General features: G+C 42.2%; 1 protein-coding gene across 1 annotated transcript; it reads right to left on the bottom strand.

Annotated features, from left to right (window-relative positions):
- Positions 1-760: 760 nt before the first annotated feature.
- Positions 761-8,738, bottom strand: LOC127906228 (uncharacterized). Its single transcript, XM_052457527.1, has 2 exons — positions 8,672-8,738; positions 761-1,829 (listed from the first exon to the last, which is right to left on the bottom strand). Exons 1-2 carry the CDS (start codon positions 8,736-8,738, stop codon positions 901-903), a joined length of 996 nt encoding a protein of 331 aa, XP_052313487.1. The 3' UTR covers positions 761-900.
- Between the last annotated feature and the right edge of the window lie 8,892 nt (positions 8,739-17,630).

Consider the following 17,630-nt stretch of genomic DNA (forward strand, 5'->3'; position numbering starts at 1 on the left):
GCATGGTCGAATAATAACAAGGCAGAACAGTTGAAACTGGAGCAGCAGCACAGTCAGGTTGACTGGGGACAGCAAGGAGTCATCATGTCAGGTCGTCCTGGGGCACGGTCCTTGGGCTCAGGTCCTCCGAGAGAGAAAAAGAAAGAGAGAATTAGAGAGAGCATATGTGGGGTGGCCAGTCCTCTTCTGGCTGTGCCGGGTGGAGATTATAACAGAACATGGCCAAGATGTTCAAATGTTCATAAATAACCAGCATGGTCAAATAATAGTAAGGCAGAACAGTTGAAACTGGAGCAGCAGCATGGCCAGGTGGACTGGGGACAGCAAGGAGCCATCATGTCAGGTAGTCCTGGGGCATGGTCCTAGGGCTCAGGTCGTCCGAGAGAGAGAAAGAAAGAAGGAGAGAATTAGAGAACGCACACAGAAGTACTCCAGATATAACAAACTGACCCTAGCCCCCCGACACAAACTACTGCAGCATAAATACTGGAGGCTGAGACAGGAGGGGTCAGGAGAGACTGTGGCCCCATCCGAGGACACCCTCGGACAGGGCCAAACAGGAAGGATATAACCCCACCCACTTTGCCAAAGCACAGCCCCCACACCACTAGAGGGATATCTTCAACCACCAACTTACCATCCTGAGACAAGGCTGAGTATAGCCCACAAAGATCTCCGCCACGGCACAACCCAAAGGGGGGGCGCCAACCCAGACAGGATGACCACAACAGTGAATCAACCCACTCAGGCCCCAGTAAGCCAGTGACTCAGCCCCTGTAATAGGGTTAGAGGCAGAGAATCCCAGTGGAAAGAGGGGAACCGGCCAGGCAGAGACAGCAAGGGCGGTTCGTTGCTCCAGAGCCTTTCCATTCACCTTCCCACTCCTGGGCCAGACTACACTCAATCATATGACCCACTGAAGAGATGAGTCTTCAGTAAAGACTTAAAGGTTGAGACCGAGTTTGCGTCTCTGACATGGGTAGGCATACCGTTCCATAAAAATGGAGCTCTATAGGAGAAAGCCCTGCCTCCAGCTGTTTGCTTAGAAATTCTAGGGACAATTAGGAGGCCTGCGTCTTGTGACCGTAGCATACGTGTAGGTATGTACGGCAGGACCAAATCAGAGAGATAGGTAGGAGCAAGCCCATGTAATGCTTTGTAGGTTAGCAGTAAAACCTTGAAATCAGCCCTTGCTTTGACAGGAGGCCAGTGTAGAGAGGCTAGCACTGGAGTAATATGATCAAATGTTTTGGTTCTAGTCAGGATTCTAGCAGCCGTATTTTGCACTAACTGAAGTTTATTTAGTGCTTTATCCGGGTAGCCGGAAAGTAGAGCATTGCAGTAGTCTAACCTAGAAGTGACAAAAGCATGGATTAATTTTTCTGCATCATTTGTGGACAGAAAGTTTCTGATTTTTGCAATATTACGTAGATGGAAAAAAGCTGTCCTCGAAATGGTCTTGATATGTTCTTCAAAAGAGAGATCAGGGTCCAGAGTAACGCCGAGGTTCTTCACAGTTTTATTTGAGACGACTGTACAACCATTAAGATTAATTGTCAGATTCAACAGAAGATCTCTTTGTTTCTTGGGACCTAGAACAAGCATCTCTGTTTTGTCCGAGTTTAATAGTAGAAAGTTTGCAGCCATCCACTTCCTTATGTCTGAAACACATGCTTCCAGCGAGGGCAATTTTGGGGCTTCACCATGTTTCATTGAAATGTACAGCTGTGTGTCATCCGCATAGCAGTGAAAGTTAACATTATGTTTTCGAATAACATCCCCAAGAGGTAAAATGTACAGTGAAAACAATAGTAGTCCTAAAACAGTTCCTTGAGGAACACCGAAATTTACAGTTGATTTGTCAGAGGACAAACCATTCACAGAGACAAACTGCTATCTTTCCGACAGATAAGATCTAAACCAGGCCAGAACATGTCCGTGTAGACCAATTTGGGTTTCCAATCTCTCCAAAAGAATGTGGTGATCGATGGTATCAAAAGCAGCACTAAGGTCTAGGAGCACGAGGACAGATGCAGAGCCTCGGTCCGATGCCATTAAAATGTCATTTACCACCTTCACAAGTGCTGTCTCAGTGCTATGATGGGGTCTAAAACCAGACTGAAGCATTTCGTATACATTGTTTGTCTTCAGGAAGGCAGTGAGTTGCTACGCAACAGCCTTTTCTAAAAAAATTGAGAGGAATGGAAGATTCGATATAGGCCGATAACACCGCCATGTTTAGTTTTGCCCAACCTAGGTCGAGGCACAGACACGGTCTCAATGGTGATAGCTGAGCTGACTACACTGACTGTGCTAGTGGCAGACTACACTCTGCTGGCAGGCTGGCTAACAGCCTGCTGCCTGGCCTGCACCCTATTTCATTGTGGAGCTAGAGGAGTTAGAGTCCTGTCTATGTTGGTAGATAAGATAAGAGCACCCCTCCAGCTAGGATGGAGTCCGTCACTCCTCAGCAGGTCATGCTTGGTCCTGTTTGTGGGCGAGTCCCAGAAAGAGGGCCAGTTATCTACAAATTCTATCTTTTGGGAGGGGCAGAAAACAGTTTTCAACCAGCAATTGAGTTGTGAGACTCTGCTGTAGAGCTCATCACTCCCCCTAACTGGGAGGGGGCCAGAGACAATTACTCGATGACAACACATCTTTATAGCTGATATGCACGCAGAAGCTATGTTGCGCTTGGTGATCTCTGGCTGTTTCATCCTAACATCGTTGGTGCCAACGTGGATAACAATATCTCTATACTCTCTACACTCGCCATTTTTAGCTTTAGCCAGCACCATCTTCAGATTAGCCTTAACGTCGGTAGCCCTGCCCCCTGGTAAACAGTGTATGATCGCTGGATGATTCGTTTTAAGTCTAATACTGCGGGTAATGGAGTCGCCAATGAGTAAAGTTTTCAATTTGTCAGAGCTAATGGTGGGAAGCTTCGGCGTCTCAGACCCCGTAACGGGAGGAGTAGAGACCAGAGAAGACTCGGCCTCTGACTCCTACCCGCTGCTTAATGGGGAAAACGGTTGAAAGTTTCTGTCGGCTGAATGAGCGACACCGGTTGAGCTTTCCTACAGCATTTCCTTCCAGAAACTGTGAGAAAGTTGTCCGGCTGCGGGGACTGTGCCAGGGGATTTATACTACTATCTGTACTTACTGGTGGCACAGACACTGTTTCATCCTTTCCTACACTGAAATTACCCTTGCCTAACGATTGCGTCTGAAGCTGGGCTTGTAGCACAGCTATCCTCGCCGTAAGGCGAGTACAGCGACTACAATTAGAAGGCATCATGTTAATGTTACTACTTAGCTTCGGCTGTTGGAGGTCCTGACGAATCGTGTCCAGATAAAGCGTCCGGAGTGAAAAAGTTTAGGAAAAAATAAATAAATATATGAACGGTAATTAAAAAGTGAAAATCGTAAAGTTGTCAGGTAGCAAAATAGGTTGGCAACAAAACGCACAGCAAACTCGAAAACAAGCCTGCAAGTTGTTCCGTGGTGTTGTGCTCCATTCTAATCTAATTGGTGCTGACCAACTCCATATTAATGCCCATGATTTTTGGGATGAGATGTTCGACGAGCAGGTTTTCCACATACTTTTGGTCATGTAGTGTATGTGAATCACACAGCTTCTCTCAATTATTCAATCCTTAAGGATTGCGGTGGTTGTGGATGGCTATTCACAAATGTATAGGTGTATTTTAACCCAATAATGTTGGATTTAAAGTAGTGTAGGCTAAGCTGCCTATCAATAATGGTTTGTGCAACCCGTGGACAGCCAGTCAAAATTGTGCTCTTGCAATTGCTGCATAGGGGGGATCTCAGCCTATAGAATACAAGTTTGAGGGAGTTCCGTGGTGTTGTGCTCCATTCTAATCTAATTGGTGCTGATTCACAAAAAATCGAAATGTCTAACGGAAAAAAATCGTACACTTTTGTTAGGCAAATTATCGAAATATCAAAGTGTCACCCATAGAGATCCCAAAAAATGTATTCATTATTCCAATTCTGTATTCTATGGTGTCACAAACAAAAAACAATGTGCCTAAATGCAGCATATGGCATTCCTTTTTCACGTTTTGCAAATAGCACTTTTCGGTAATGCTCAAAGCATACCATTCCATGGGAGCAGAAATCTTTTTCAATAATGTTTTGAAGCAATGAGCCCGATCAATCTTCCATGACAACAAAAACATAAACAACAGAGTAGACTAATAAGTTCTTTGTTTTGGGGGGTTTGTTCAGGTAAAACAATTTGATTAATCTACAGTATATTTCCAGGGTATTTCATTACTTGGAATGACTGGAAATGTGACAGACTTTAGTTTTTAATGTAAATATATATCTTCATTGGGTTTTTTTTCCTTTTGGGGTTTGTGGGATCTTGTTTTCTTTGTAGTTTATTTTGCCTTACAGAACTGTGCGCTTTCATTTTTGTCGTTGTCATTTTGCTTTTGGTGTCATTAATAATAACAACGATGTAGGCCTACGACGCTGCACCTTGGTCCGCTCATTCCACAAATGAGAGCCGTAACACATCTATTCAGCCACTTTGCTATGAAGCCCCTAAATAAGATCTACTGCACCCAATTACCTTCAGAAGTCACATAATTCATTAGAATGCACACAGGTGGACTTATTTAAGTGTCACATGATCTGTCACATAATCTCAGTATATATACACATGTTCTGAAAGGCCCCAGGGTCTGCACCACCACTAAGCAAGGGGCACCACCAAGCAATAGGCACCATGAAGACCAAGGAGCTCTCCAAACAGGTCAGGGGCAAAGCTGTGGAGAAGTGCAGATCAGGGTAAGATTATAAAAAAATATCTGAAACTTTGAACATCCCACGGAGTACCATTAAATCCATAATTATAAAATGGAAAGAATATGGCACCACAACACACCTGCCAAGAGAGGGCCGCTCACCAAAACTCAAGGACCAGGCAAGGAGGGCATTAATCAGAGAGGCAACAAAGATAACCCTGAAGGAGCTGCAAAGCTCCACAGCGGAGATTGGAGTGTCTGTCCATACGACTACTTTAAGCCATACACTCCACAGAGCTGGGCTTTACGGAAGAGTGGACAGAAAAAAGCCATTGCTTAAAGAAAAAATAAGCAAACATGTTTTGTGTTCGCCAAAAAACATGTGGGAGACTCCCCAAACATATGGAAGGAGGTACTTTGGTCAGATGAGACTAAAATGTAGCTTTTTGGCCATCAAGGAAAATGCTATGTCTGGCGCAAACCCAACACCTCCCATCACCCCGAGAACAACATCCCCACAGTGAAGCATGGTGAAGGCAGCAAAATGCTGTGGGGATGTTTTCATCGGCAGGGACTGGAAAACTGGTCAGAATTGAAGGAATGATGGATGGCGCTAAATACAAGGAAATTCTTAAGGGAAACCTGTTTCAGTCTTCCAGAGATTTGAGATTGGAATGGAGGAGCAGTTTTGCCTTGAAGAATGGGGGGAAATCCCAGTGTCTAGATGTGCCAAGCTTATAGACACTCCCCAAGAGACTTGCAGCTGTAATTGCTGAAAAGGTGTCTCTACAAAGTATTGACTTTGGGGGGGGGGTGAATAGTTATGCACATTCAAGTTCTGTGTTTTGTCCTATTTCTTGTTTGCTTTTCTATTTCTTATTTCTTATTTTAAAGTGGTAGGCAGTTGTGTAAATCAACTGATACAAACCCCCCAAAAATCATTTTATTTCCAGGTTGTAAGGCAACAACATAGGAAAAATGCCACGGGGGTGAATACTTTATCAAGCAACTGCAACTAGAAACAGATTGCGTAGCCCTCGCTACATATTCGTCGCCAAACCAACTGGCTCCAGGTCATCTATAAGTCTTTGCTAGGTAAAGCCCCGCCTTATCTCAGCTCACTGGTCTCTTAGCAACACCCACCAGTAGCACGCGCTCCAGCAGGTTTATTTCACTGGTTATCCCCAAAGCCAACACCTCCTTTTGGCCTCCTTTCCTTCCAGTTCTCTGCAGCCAATGACTGGAACGAATTGCAAAAATCACTGAAGTTGGAGACTTATATCTCCCTCACTAATTTAAAGCATCAGCTGTCAAAGCAGATTACCGATCACTGTATATGTACACAGCCAATCTGTAAATAGCACACCCAACTACCTCATCCCCATATTGTTTTTTTGCTATTTTGCACCCCACTATCTCTACTTGCACATCCATCACTCCAGTGTTAATGCTAAATTGTAATTATTTTGCCACTATTGCATATTTATTTCCTTACCTCAGTGTTGTTGTTTTTGTCGCTTTGCTTTATCTTGGCCAGGTCAGTTGCTCTCAACTGGCCTACCTGGTTAAATAAAGGTGAAATAAAATAAAAATAAATAAATAAAAAACATTTAGAAAGTAACCTAAACAACCCTGTCCGTAGGCTAGGTTTTGGTTTTTGTAACATCATTATAAATTATGTTTATGGATTACTCTATCTACCCTGTTGGTCAAAAACAAAAACAAAGCATGTGTGTATGTTTTTGTTTCCCTATCCATGGCAACCAATGTGTCCTATGCAGACTAGAATTGGCAGTGTTAAAATAGTAGACTGTTTTGGTCATGGAATACGGTGGCATGGTTGGATTCAAGTTCAGAGATTTCTTTAGGCTGGTTTGTTGTTGTGCCGATATATTGAGTGTTGATTGCTGTCCTGCAGCATTTTATTTGGTTGAAAGATTGTTGGAATCTAGGGGGAAATCTTGGAAGATGTGCTTTTTGCTCAGTGGATTAAAAAACAACTTCCTCCACAATGTCTGTTGCAGTGCAGAAACACAGGAGTGCTTAGTACTGGGTGACCGTGCACAACTCCTACCCATAATGATGTCTTTGTATCATTAGAAAGTGCCTTTGGCTTTCTGTCCAAAACTCTGCTAGGACCATTTCAATGCACACACTTCTCCCCAAGCCGAAAGAGAGTATCATTGTGCAAGAGTATGGCAAGACTTGTAGCCCGGGTTAAAATAAACAACTCTATCCCCAAGCTATTAAACAAACACTTGTGAGTCGTGAGAACATCAAGTTGCTTGTGAGGTTCAGACCCCCCACCCACCCCACCCTCCACCCCCAATGTTGTTCCTTCTCTAGATACGCGTATAAGGTCTCAAGATTCCCCCAGCCAAAAGTCCAAAGACTAAGGGCCCAAGTGTTGTGCTAGAAATCTAACAGGCAGAAACAGACCTTTTCTAATTACCCTCCAGTTCCTGACTGCTTACATTACACAAAGTTATTAGTTTGGCCTTAGCAATCAAAGCAAATAAAGAGTCCACACTCTGAAAGACAATCTGTGTTTATTGGCCTTGGTGATGCCGACATTCCAGCTGGTGGCTCCATCCCGAATCCTGACCTTGCTCCACTGACTTTTAATGACCTCAGAAATATGTCATGAGAGCCAACGGTGGAGCCAACGGGCACCCAGACCATTGAAAATGATCCATGAACTAGCCTTATATTCTGGACCCATGTTTCATCAAGCTAAGGCTCTTTCTACTTTCAAATAAATAAATATCATACTGTATATTGGCAGAAAGATAAATAAACAATTTATTGCTGGTGTTTTCACACTCAACATCTGTAAAAACAAAAGGTGTTCAAATATTTTTTTTTTTGGGGGGGGGGCAGTTCCTATGAATCACTCATCGTAGTTGGACCAAATGAAAAATTATACTGGCTTTCATGAGCATCTATTCCCTAGGACTACTCTTTTACATGCGCTAACAGGCCCTGTTGAAGTGAAATGCACTTAAAGTGAACATGTTGGCTAGTGTTACACGTCTCCAAGGTACAGTGGTTTCACAGTGAAGTTGGTTGCGGCGGCCTGGTCATGTTCAGGATTTGGTCTTGGCAAGAAACGAGGCTCCTGGTTTTTAAAGTGCTGGATATCTTACGTGAGAGCATGAGGAGTCGGGTTCAAGAAACCTGTCACAGGGATAAATCGAACCTGGCAAACAGGGACAAATTATTAAAGGCTCTTTTTAAACCAAGCCATGGCCACACACACTCTGACAGCCCAGAAGGAATAGTCCTCCTCTCCTTACAAAGGGCCTGATGTTTAGGTGAGGTCCAACAGGGAAAGGAGAGACATTGAGCATCCGCTCAGCTATGGAACCAGGACATGACTCATCCAAATGAAAAAACAATGTTCAAGTGTGTCTGCGTGTGCATGTCCGTCCGTGGGCGTGTGTGGCCGCGCATGCGTGTGAACATATGTGTAGGCGGAGGAGAGACGAGAGGACACAATGACTTTCAGAGACAGCACCATTGCATGATCCTTCTCTGCCAAATGCCACCCATCATTGGCTGTGACAGGTCCTGACTGTGATGTGGCTGCAGGTGTCTCCTCAGCAGTGCAGCGTCTGGGAGAGGAGCAGGAGGCCTGTCTCCCACAGCCACATCTACAGCATGGAGCTGAGCAGACCACAGCCTGACTGACTCACCCCTCCAGTCTGACCTGCCTCCACTACATACAGACATAGGATCTTAATTTGTTCACCCTATTGCAGGAGAACTGAGGCTTAAAAAGGCTTCTGAAGTTTGTAATTCCCACCGTTAATTATAATCCACATAATAATTCACATTTCCTGTTGCTGCAGGATTATTTTCCTGCTATAGCAAACTGGCTCAAATTAAGATCCTACGTCTGTACTGGTAGCAGGCGTTTCCTTCTATGGCAAAACTAAACAGCAGATATGAGAACGTGGACATCCTGAATGTTGTGAGCTGAGTAATGGAGCCTGGACCAATAGGAGACTGGGAGTGGTTTTAAATTCATGACATGACTGACATGACTAAGATCTACATTGACAACATGACATATAAGTCAAATCTATTCATGGACTTTGATTTCAGGAAGACTCTTTAGATCAAAATTGAATTTGTCACGGTCTGCAAGAGCCTATGGGTGTCCAACTTTACCCTCTCTGAGGCAATATAAATATCCACAAACACAAACCCAGTGTATATAGAGGGCTGACCTCACCCTGACAAGAAATGCATGCCTCTGGTCTAGTTCTCTTTAAACAGGATGCACATGGAAGCAACGTTTTTTTGCCATTGATTTTAAATGTCATTGCAAAATGTCCTTTAAGCTCAGCTTTCATATTCTTTAGCATTTGCTCTGATACATATGAATAAAGGTATTCCCCACCTGTGGAAAAGTTTGCCTTTCTTAGTAATATCATTGCACTAAACATCAACAAGATGCAATAGTGTCTGATGTGGAAGTAAGCAATTATGAGACCATAATTAAATGTAAGCACAGTATAATGAGGCCTCATGGTCACAAAATATACTGTTTGTTTGGTTGCTGTAATCACAAAGACAGCCCTCCAGTTCTGCCTACTGGCTCTAAATCCCAAGGAGAGCAGCCCACTGGCCCTCCCATTTGTAAGGCTCAAAGCAAATAGGCCTGAAATCACTAGTGTCACCACAGAGCCCTCCCTGGAGACTCCAACAGCTCTGAGATCAGTGATAATATCAAACAGAAAAATGTTCCATTTGGAAAAGGATCTAGGGGAATTCTGCAGTTGTAGGCAGCAGTTGTCTGGGTTCCCTCTATTTTCTAACAAAGCAGTTAACTATCCGAGGTAGTTTTTATTTTTTGTTTTATTTATTTTATTTATTGTTTGTACCTGAACCAGTGGTTGTAAATCTCAATTAACTTACATGGCTGTGCACATGGAGGATAGCAAAACCAATAATACTGCCAATGTGTAATGAAAGTGAGGGTTGGTCTTATCATTTAGCCTTTATTCTTACTTAAACAGTTCAATGTACGCATGTGGAGTAACACCTGGGAAAGCATAATGAATAATACAAGGCTTTTTAGAGCATCTCTATAACCATGGATCTTTGCCAGCTAATGAGGAGCTCAGCCCTGAAGCAAGAAGAGTACAAAAATACTTTACTGATAGTTTTACTGAAAGATGCTGATTTTACTTTTGCCAATATTTATATTGGTTTTGCTTTGTGCAGGGTTAATAGATGAATCTGGCTTTTTCTTAATTATTTTCAAGTTTTGAATGATCCATACTCTTATTGCTGAAAATATTTTCATCATATTCCACAAGTCTCACGTCTTAAAGTGTCATGACTTCCGCCGAAGTCGGCTCCTCTTCTTGTTCAGGCGGCGTTCTGCGGTCGACGTCACTGGCTTTCTAGCCATCGCCACTCCATTTTTCATTGATCCCTTTGTTTTGTCTTGTTCCCTGCACACCTGGTTTTCATTCCCCAATCACACTGCAGGTATTTATTCCTCTGTTCCCGCTCATGTCTTTGTGTGAAATTGTTTGTGTTACGTGTTAATTTGTGACGCGCCAGACTGGTTTGCTTATACCGTGTTGTTCACGAAGATGTTTTTTGTTAAACAAATTATTGTGACTGTTTTGCTCGTTTTGCACTTTTGTCTATGGGCTGGAGGTTTTGACGCAGTCTGTTGGTGTCTCCTGCCTCAATAAAGTGTGCGCCTGTTCACAACTCTCTGCACCTGACTTCGCTACCAGTACGCACACACCTGACATAAAGGCTCACATTTTACCACGTCCTTATTTGATGAATCACGTTTGTCACAGGGATGTAATCTGTTTCATCACCAATAAGCTCCATACTCAGATGAAGGCATGAAAGAGGAATGTGTGCTTCTGAGAGAGCCTCATCAAACACAATCGAAGGAAGCCATGCCAAAGAGAGTCTCTCCCGATGTGTGTGTGTTTCTCATGTCCCTGGCCAGCCTTGTGTGGACAGCTCATTAACATTTCCCATACACTTCCTGGCCCTCAGTTTGGAGAGGCTGCCTGGCACATGTAACTGCTGAGGAAGCCACGTTGAGCCCACCCACATGAAAAAACACTACAGTTTACTATAGAATACTACAGTACTTACTGTATAATTCTGTAGTTAACTGTAGTATACTATACTACACACTGTAGTATCCCTCGATCATATGTAGCACTTACTATAGAACATGGGTCTCTAACAGGTCAATTGTGAGGTACCAGTGGCTTGCAGCACACCTATGACTAGGTCGCCAAACAATTATGAAAGTACATTCCATTTTCAAGTGTTGCACCGAAAACTGTCATAAACAAATCTCACAAGTATCAGAAACCACAAGCTCCCAACTACTATCTAATCAACACATTGGGTGTTTCTCAAAATGCATACTACTGTTAGTGTTTCATACTGGAGAGGGAATGCAGATCAACGACGCTGGACAGAGTGGAATCAGGTGTATCAAAAAGTCAGTTTATTGGTCAAAGATATCTTGTTCTACATCGTGCACGGATCTAGTTCATATAACCCGATGAGGGGTCAGGTGAAAAAGAGGACTTATACAAAGGTTACATTCATTTTTATACCTAGAATAAAGTAGGTATAGCCTTGTCGTGACGTCTTCTGAATGGTCCCGTAGGGTTGGAGGCGGACCCGCTCTAGCCAGAGTAGAAGCCCCCATTGGTGCACAGCAGTCTTCTGTTCTGGGCACCCGACCAGTAAAAGAGGTGAAGACTGTTTATGTTTGTCTCAGGGGTTTGTGAGGTAGAGGAGCAGTTTACTATGGCTGGGTGTATGTGTTCATGCGATGGAATGTCTTTGTTTCCTGGGGTCGTAAGACAACAAGCTGAGGGGATAGTGTTAGGGGGTAGTTTTATTGCTGGCTGTGTGAGCTAGTTCCGGTTTTAGCAGGGGTACATAAGATGACTTGAGTCAGGCGGATTAGCTTAACGCTGTATAATATATGAGCTATGTGTATGAATATTTATATAACACTACCGGGCTCCAAGCATGCAAATTGGAGAACGAGAGGGTCGGAGTATGAGTCCAAATTAAAGTATGCGAAACGGAGTACGTAGGGCACTTCTCAAATGCGTACTCCATTTGTACATATTTTGAAGCATGTATCGATGCAAGCTTCAACGGAAAGTATGCTAATCAATTTGACACAACCACCTAAAAAATGTCTTGAAATCAATGGCGGCCATTATTTGAGCTGAAGCGAGAGAATATACACTTCGACTTCAGAATTAAATTTAGCCTATTCACATCTCATTTGTTGCCTGACTACAATTTATCTTGATACATTAATAAATACATGCTGTGTTAATTTTGGCATGGTTACCTGCCTACAATACCCACTGTAGTGTGTGTGTGTAGGTCGTAAGTCAATAGAGCTAACTGGCTAGCTACTATTGTTAGCTAGCCAGATAGCCACAAATAATTTTTAGCTAGCTATCCACAAAGAATTGACATCGACCTTGGATAACATTGGTTTTAGGTCATTTTGGCCTTTTATACTGTCTGGTTAGCTACATTATTAAGATTCACATATAGTAAGCTGATAGTTATGAAGTAAAACATTTAGTTTGTGTATATGTTGTTTAGTTTCTATTTTTGCCATTGTGGACGAAGGTTCAGTGAATGGGAGATGCAGTATAAGGTAATACAGTAGGGGGAGTGCAAGTGCTTCTCAAATTAAATGTGTTAAGCGTTTTCCACACTCTCATACTCAGAAAAACATACTCAAGCGAACGTCCTCGGAAAATGCATTTGGAGCATGAGAGTGTGGAGCACGGTAATATGCATATTGAGAAACACCCAATATCTGCAAGTTAATTTCCAGCAATATTGACTATGTCTGTTTGTGTGGTGTGCGCGTTTGTCAATCACACCGTGTGTAATCGTGTGTGATAACCATCTAATGGGTTGACAGAAATACTTTTTCCAAAACCTTCTCAATTAAATGTTAACTGCAAAGTAGGCTTACCTGGCAGAAGAATATCATGAGTAAGAATATAATTTGTATCTATTATTTGTTATTTGCAAACTTTTCCATGAAACGAATAGGAGCAGTACAGAACAATCGCTAGACCGGCACATTAGACAGCACATTCCTCACTTGCTAGATGCACAATTAAAGGGCCAGATGCGCAATTAAAGGGGAATTACACTTACAAATGCAAATTTCTTTCAGACCTAAATATTGTAGTATATTGTAGAATACTATAGGGGGAAAAAGCTAGTAAAATTACAGTAAGGTCCGCAAAAACACTACCTTTTAACTATAGTAAATAATATAAAGTATTTAATTTGCATATACCCTTCCCACTCCCCTTCCCCATATCACAATTTGTGCCACCCATACAGTGTATTCGGTGTATAATGATTTTCTTTCATTACAGCCTTATTCTAAAATGTAATATATAACATGTTTTCCTCATCAATCTACACAAAATAACCCATAATGACAGAGTGAAAATTTGTTTTTAGAAACAGTCCACCTGTGGTAAATTAAATTGATTGGACATGATTTGGAAATGCACACACCGGTCTAAATAAGGTTCCACATTTGACAGTGCACGTCAGAGCAAAAACCAAGCCATGAGGTCCATGGAATTGTTCGTAGACCTCAGAGACAGGATTGTGTCGAGGCACAGATCTGGGGAAGGGTACCAAAAAATGTCTGCAGCATTGAAGGTCCCCAAGAACACAGTGGCATCCATCTTTATTAAATGGAAGAAGTTTGGAACCACCAAGACTCTTCCTAGAGCTGGCCACCCAACCAAACTGAGCAATCTGGGGAGAAGGGCCTTGGCCAGGGAGGTGACCAAGAACCCAATGGTCACTCTGACAGAGCTCCAGAGTTCCTCTGTGGAGATGGAATAAACTTCCAGAAGTACAACCATCTCTACAGCACTCCACTAATCAGGCATTTTTGGTAGAGTGGCCAAACAGAAAGCCAGTAAAAGGCTTTTGACAGCCCACTTGGAGTTTGCCAAAGGGCACCTAATGGACTCAGACCATGAGAAACAAGATTATCTGTTCTGATGAAACCAAGATTGAACTCTTTGGCCTGAATGACATGCCTCATGTCTGGAGGAAACCTGACACCATCCCTACGGTGAAGCATGGTGTTGGCAGCATCATGCTGTGGGGATGTTTTTCAACGGCAGGGACTGGGAGACTAGTCGGGATCAAGGGAAAGATGAATAGAGCAAAGTATAGAGAGATCCTTGATGAAAACCTGCTCCAGAGTGCTCAGGACCTCAGACTGGGGCGAAGGTTCACCTTCCATCAGGACAATGACCCTAAGCACACAGCCAAGAAAATGCAGGAGTGGCTTCGGGACAAGTCTCTGAATGTCCTTGAGTGGCCCAGCCAGAGCCCGGACTTGAACCCGATTGAACATCTCTGGAGAGACCTGAAAATAGCTGTACAGTGATGCTCCCCATCCAACCTAACAGAGCTTGAGAGGATCTGCAGAGAAGAATGGGAGAAACTCTCCAAATACAGGTGTGCCAAGCTTGTAGCATCATACCCAAGAAGACTCGAGGCTGTAATCACTGCTAAAGGTGCTTCAACAAAGTAGTGAGTACAGGGTCTGAATACTTTTATGTTAATGTTATATTTCAACGAGATTTGCTTTGTCATTATGTGGTATTGTGTGTAGATTCATGAGGGGGGGAAACAATTTAATTTTAGAATAAGGCTGTAACGTAAAGTATTTCTCCAGTAGGTTTACTCAAGGAGAAAACCTCCACAAATAAACACCATAGTAAATACTGCAGTATACTTCAATCAGCAAAAACATCACCGCAAAGACTACAATCTGCAAAAACACTACATTAATTACTATAGTATATACTACAGTTCTGTTTTACTACAGTAGTTATACTATAGTTAACTGTAATTACTACAGTATACTACAGTATTCCACAGTAAATACTGCAGTATTCACTACAGTAAAGTCCACAAAAACACTACAGTGAATACTATAGTATTTATACCATTGTATACAGTGGCTTGTGAAAGAAATTAACCCCCCATGGCATTTTTCCTATTTTGTTGCCTTAAAACTTGGAATTAACATGGATTTTGGGGGGGGTTGTATCATTTGATTTACACATGCCTACCACTTTAAAGATGCAAAATATTTTTTATCGTGAAACAATCAAGAAATAAGACAAAAAAACGAAAACTTGAGCATGCATAACTATTCTCCCCCCCAAAGTCAATACTTTGCAGAGCCACCTTTTGCAGCAATTACACCTGCAAGTCTCTTGGGGTATGTCTCTATAAGCTTGGCACATCTAGACACTGGGATTTTTTTCCCATTCTTCAAGGCAAAACTGCTCTGGCTCCTTCAAGTTGGATGGGTTCCGCTGGTGTAGAGCAATCCTTAAGTTATAATACAGATTCTCAATTGGATTGAGGTCTGGGCTCTGACTAGGCCATTCTAGATATTTAAATGTTTCCCCTTAAACCACTCGAGTGTTGTTTTAGCAGTGTGCATAGGGCCATTGTCCTGCTGGAAGGTAAACCTCCGTCCCCGTCTTAAATCTCTAGAAGACTGAAACAGGTTTCCCTCAAGATTTTCCCTATATTTAGTACCATCCATCATTCCTTCAATTCTGACCAGTTTCCCAGTCCCTGCCGATGAAAAAGATCCCCACAGCATGATGCTGCCACCATGGTGTTCTCGGGGTGATGCGAAGTGTTGGGTTTGCGCCAGACATAGCGATTTCCTTGATGGTCAAAAAGCTACATTTTAGTCTCATCTGACCAGAGTACCTTCTTCCATATGTTTGGGGAGTCTCCCAAATACCTTTTGGCAAAAACCAAATGTGTTTGCTTATTTTGTTCTTTAAGCAATGGCTTTTGTCTGTCCACTCTTCCGTAAAGTCCATCTCTGTGGAGTGTATGTTTTAAAGTGGTCGTATGGACAGATACTCCAATCTCCGCTGTGGAGCTTTAAAGCTCCTTCAGGGTCTCTTTGTTGCCTCTCTGATTAATGCCCTCTCTTTGTTGTGGTGCCATATTCTTTCCATTTTTTAAATAAGGGATTTAATGGTGCTCCGTGGGTTGTTCAAAGTTGCTGATATATATTTATATTTAATTATCTTATTTAGGTGGCTTCTTAGCAAAGGGGGTGAATACATATGCACGCACCATGTTTCCAATTTATTTATTTTTTAAAACATTTTTTAAAAACATGTTCTTTTTAAAATGTCACTCCACCAATTTGGACTATTTTTTGCATGTCCATTACATGAAATCCAAATAAAAATCTATTTAAATTACAGGTTGTAATGCAACAAACTAAAAAAACGGCAATGGGGATGAATACTTTTGTAAGGCACTGTACTATAGAATTTTTTTCTTATGGGCACCGTGCCACAGTTACATTTCAAAGACCTCAAAGAGGGCGGTGTTTCGTGTGAAACCCCCGTGCTATGTTCTTATTGTGTTTCAGAGCCGTGTAATGGAGGCTGCTCTGACTGAGCTAATGGTACAGACTTGGTGCTGTAGCTGCAGGCTTTGCTATTTCAATACTAACTACTCTGCAAAACACTGCCCTGTTTGCCATACACGTAGACTCTCTCTAAAGTGCATTTACTGTATTATGGTGTTATGTGATTTTCACAAGTCTTTTAGGCCATAGATAAAGCCAGTAGGGCATTATTTTCAGTGAATTGAAAGGAAATGTGCTTTTCTTTTCTTTATTTTGAGCTTGTAGTCCTCCAACCATTGCACTCAAAATGTTAAACGGCTCAGCCTCTGTTTTCCATTTTTCCAGAGAAGGACTGTGTCATTATTCTGTGTTGGCTGGGTGGTGGTGAGACACTGTGAATTTTGTGCTGGCACATTAGTCATATGAGACAAGAAATGCAGTTTCTCATATTCTGTTGACGTGTCAAATGTACTTGCTTTTTCACATCCAATGAAGCTGAGCTCAAAAAAAGAAATGGATTTATGCTGACATTCTGTTCAAAAACCCACAAACCAATATGACGTGGTGGAGCAGCACATCCAGAAGTCCAGAGCCTACCCTGTCAATGAATAAGAAGAAAGCCTAGTTCAGCAAGAAAAGACTGTTACTGCCATCTAATGGCTCAAAGAGATCAAATTGTTTTTCTTAGCCAATAACTGCTTCAATTAGCTATTATTTATTTCTGAAGATTTTTATTTTTATGTTTAGTTGCCTCTAATTTCACATTTAGCGCTTTAGTTTCCGCAAATGCTTATTTTTATATGTCATGGTGTCTCAGGAGTTATTAAGATGGCCTCAAACTTCAGAATGACAGATATTTATTAAGTAGTACTTTAAACTATTTTTACTTTGCACCACTGTATAGAACAGTAAGTTACAATGGCCTTATATTAATTAAGAATGATTGGAAATCATAATATTTTAGAGAAAAGAAAGACTATAAAAGCTCAGACCTTTTCTCTTTCTTAAGTGTCTACTCTTTCACTTCTGTTTTGAGTGAAATATGGTCTCTATCATAGGGCCGCTCTTGGAATTTGTACCCTGACGGTCTATTTAGGTCAGGTTATCTCAGTGTGCAGCGACATAATTCTTAATGGCACAGGGTTGTGTTGCGTGACCCAGGTCATTAGTCCACTCCAGACAGTGGGAAGAACTGATAAAATTCTAGGAGGGTTAATGAATTACAGTTTAGGGCAGATGAGTGGCTCCTCTTATGATGTAATTCACCCTAAGTCCCCCCTACCTGCCAGGCATTACTCATCCTGACCCCTGACCCTTCAACTCTGTTATTCCAGGTCCTGTCAGAGAGAATGTGCTGAGTTGCAAGGAGCCTT

Source organism: Oncorhynchus keta, chromosome 11 (assembly GCF_023373465.1).
Source record: "Oncorhynchus keta strain PuntledgeMale-10-30-2019 chromosome 11, Oket_V2, whole genome shotgun sequence".
In the NCBI taxonomy this organism is placed as follows: domain Eukaryota; kingdom Metazoa; phylum Chordata; class Actinopteri; order Salmoniformes; family Salmonidae; genus Oncorhynchus; species Oncorhynchus keta.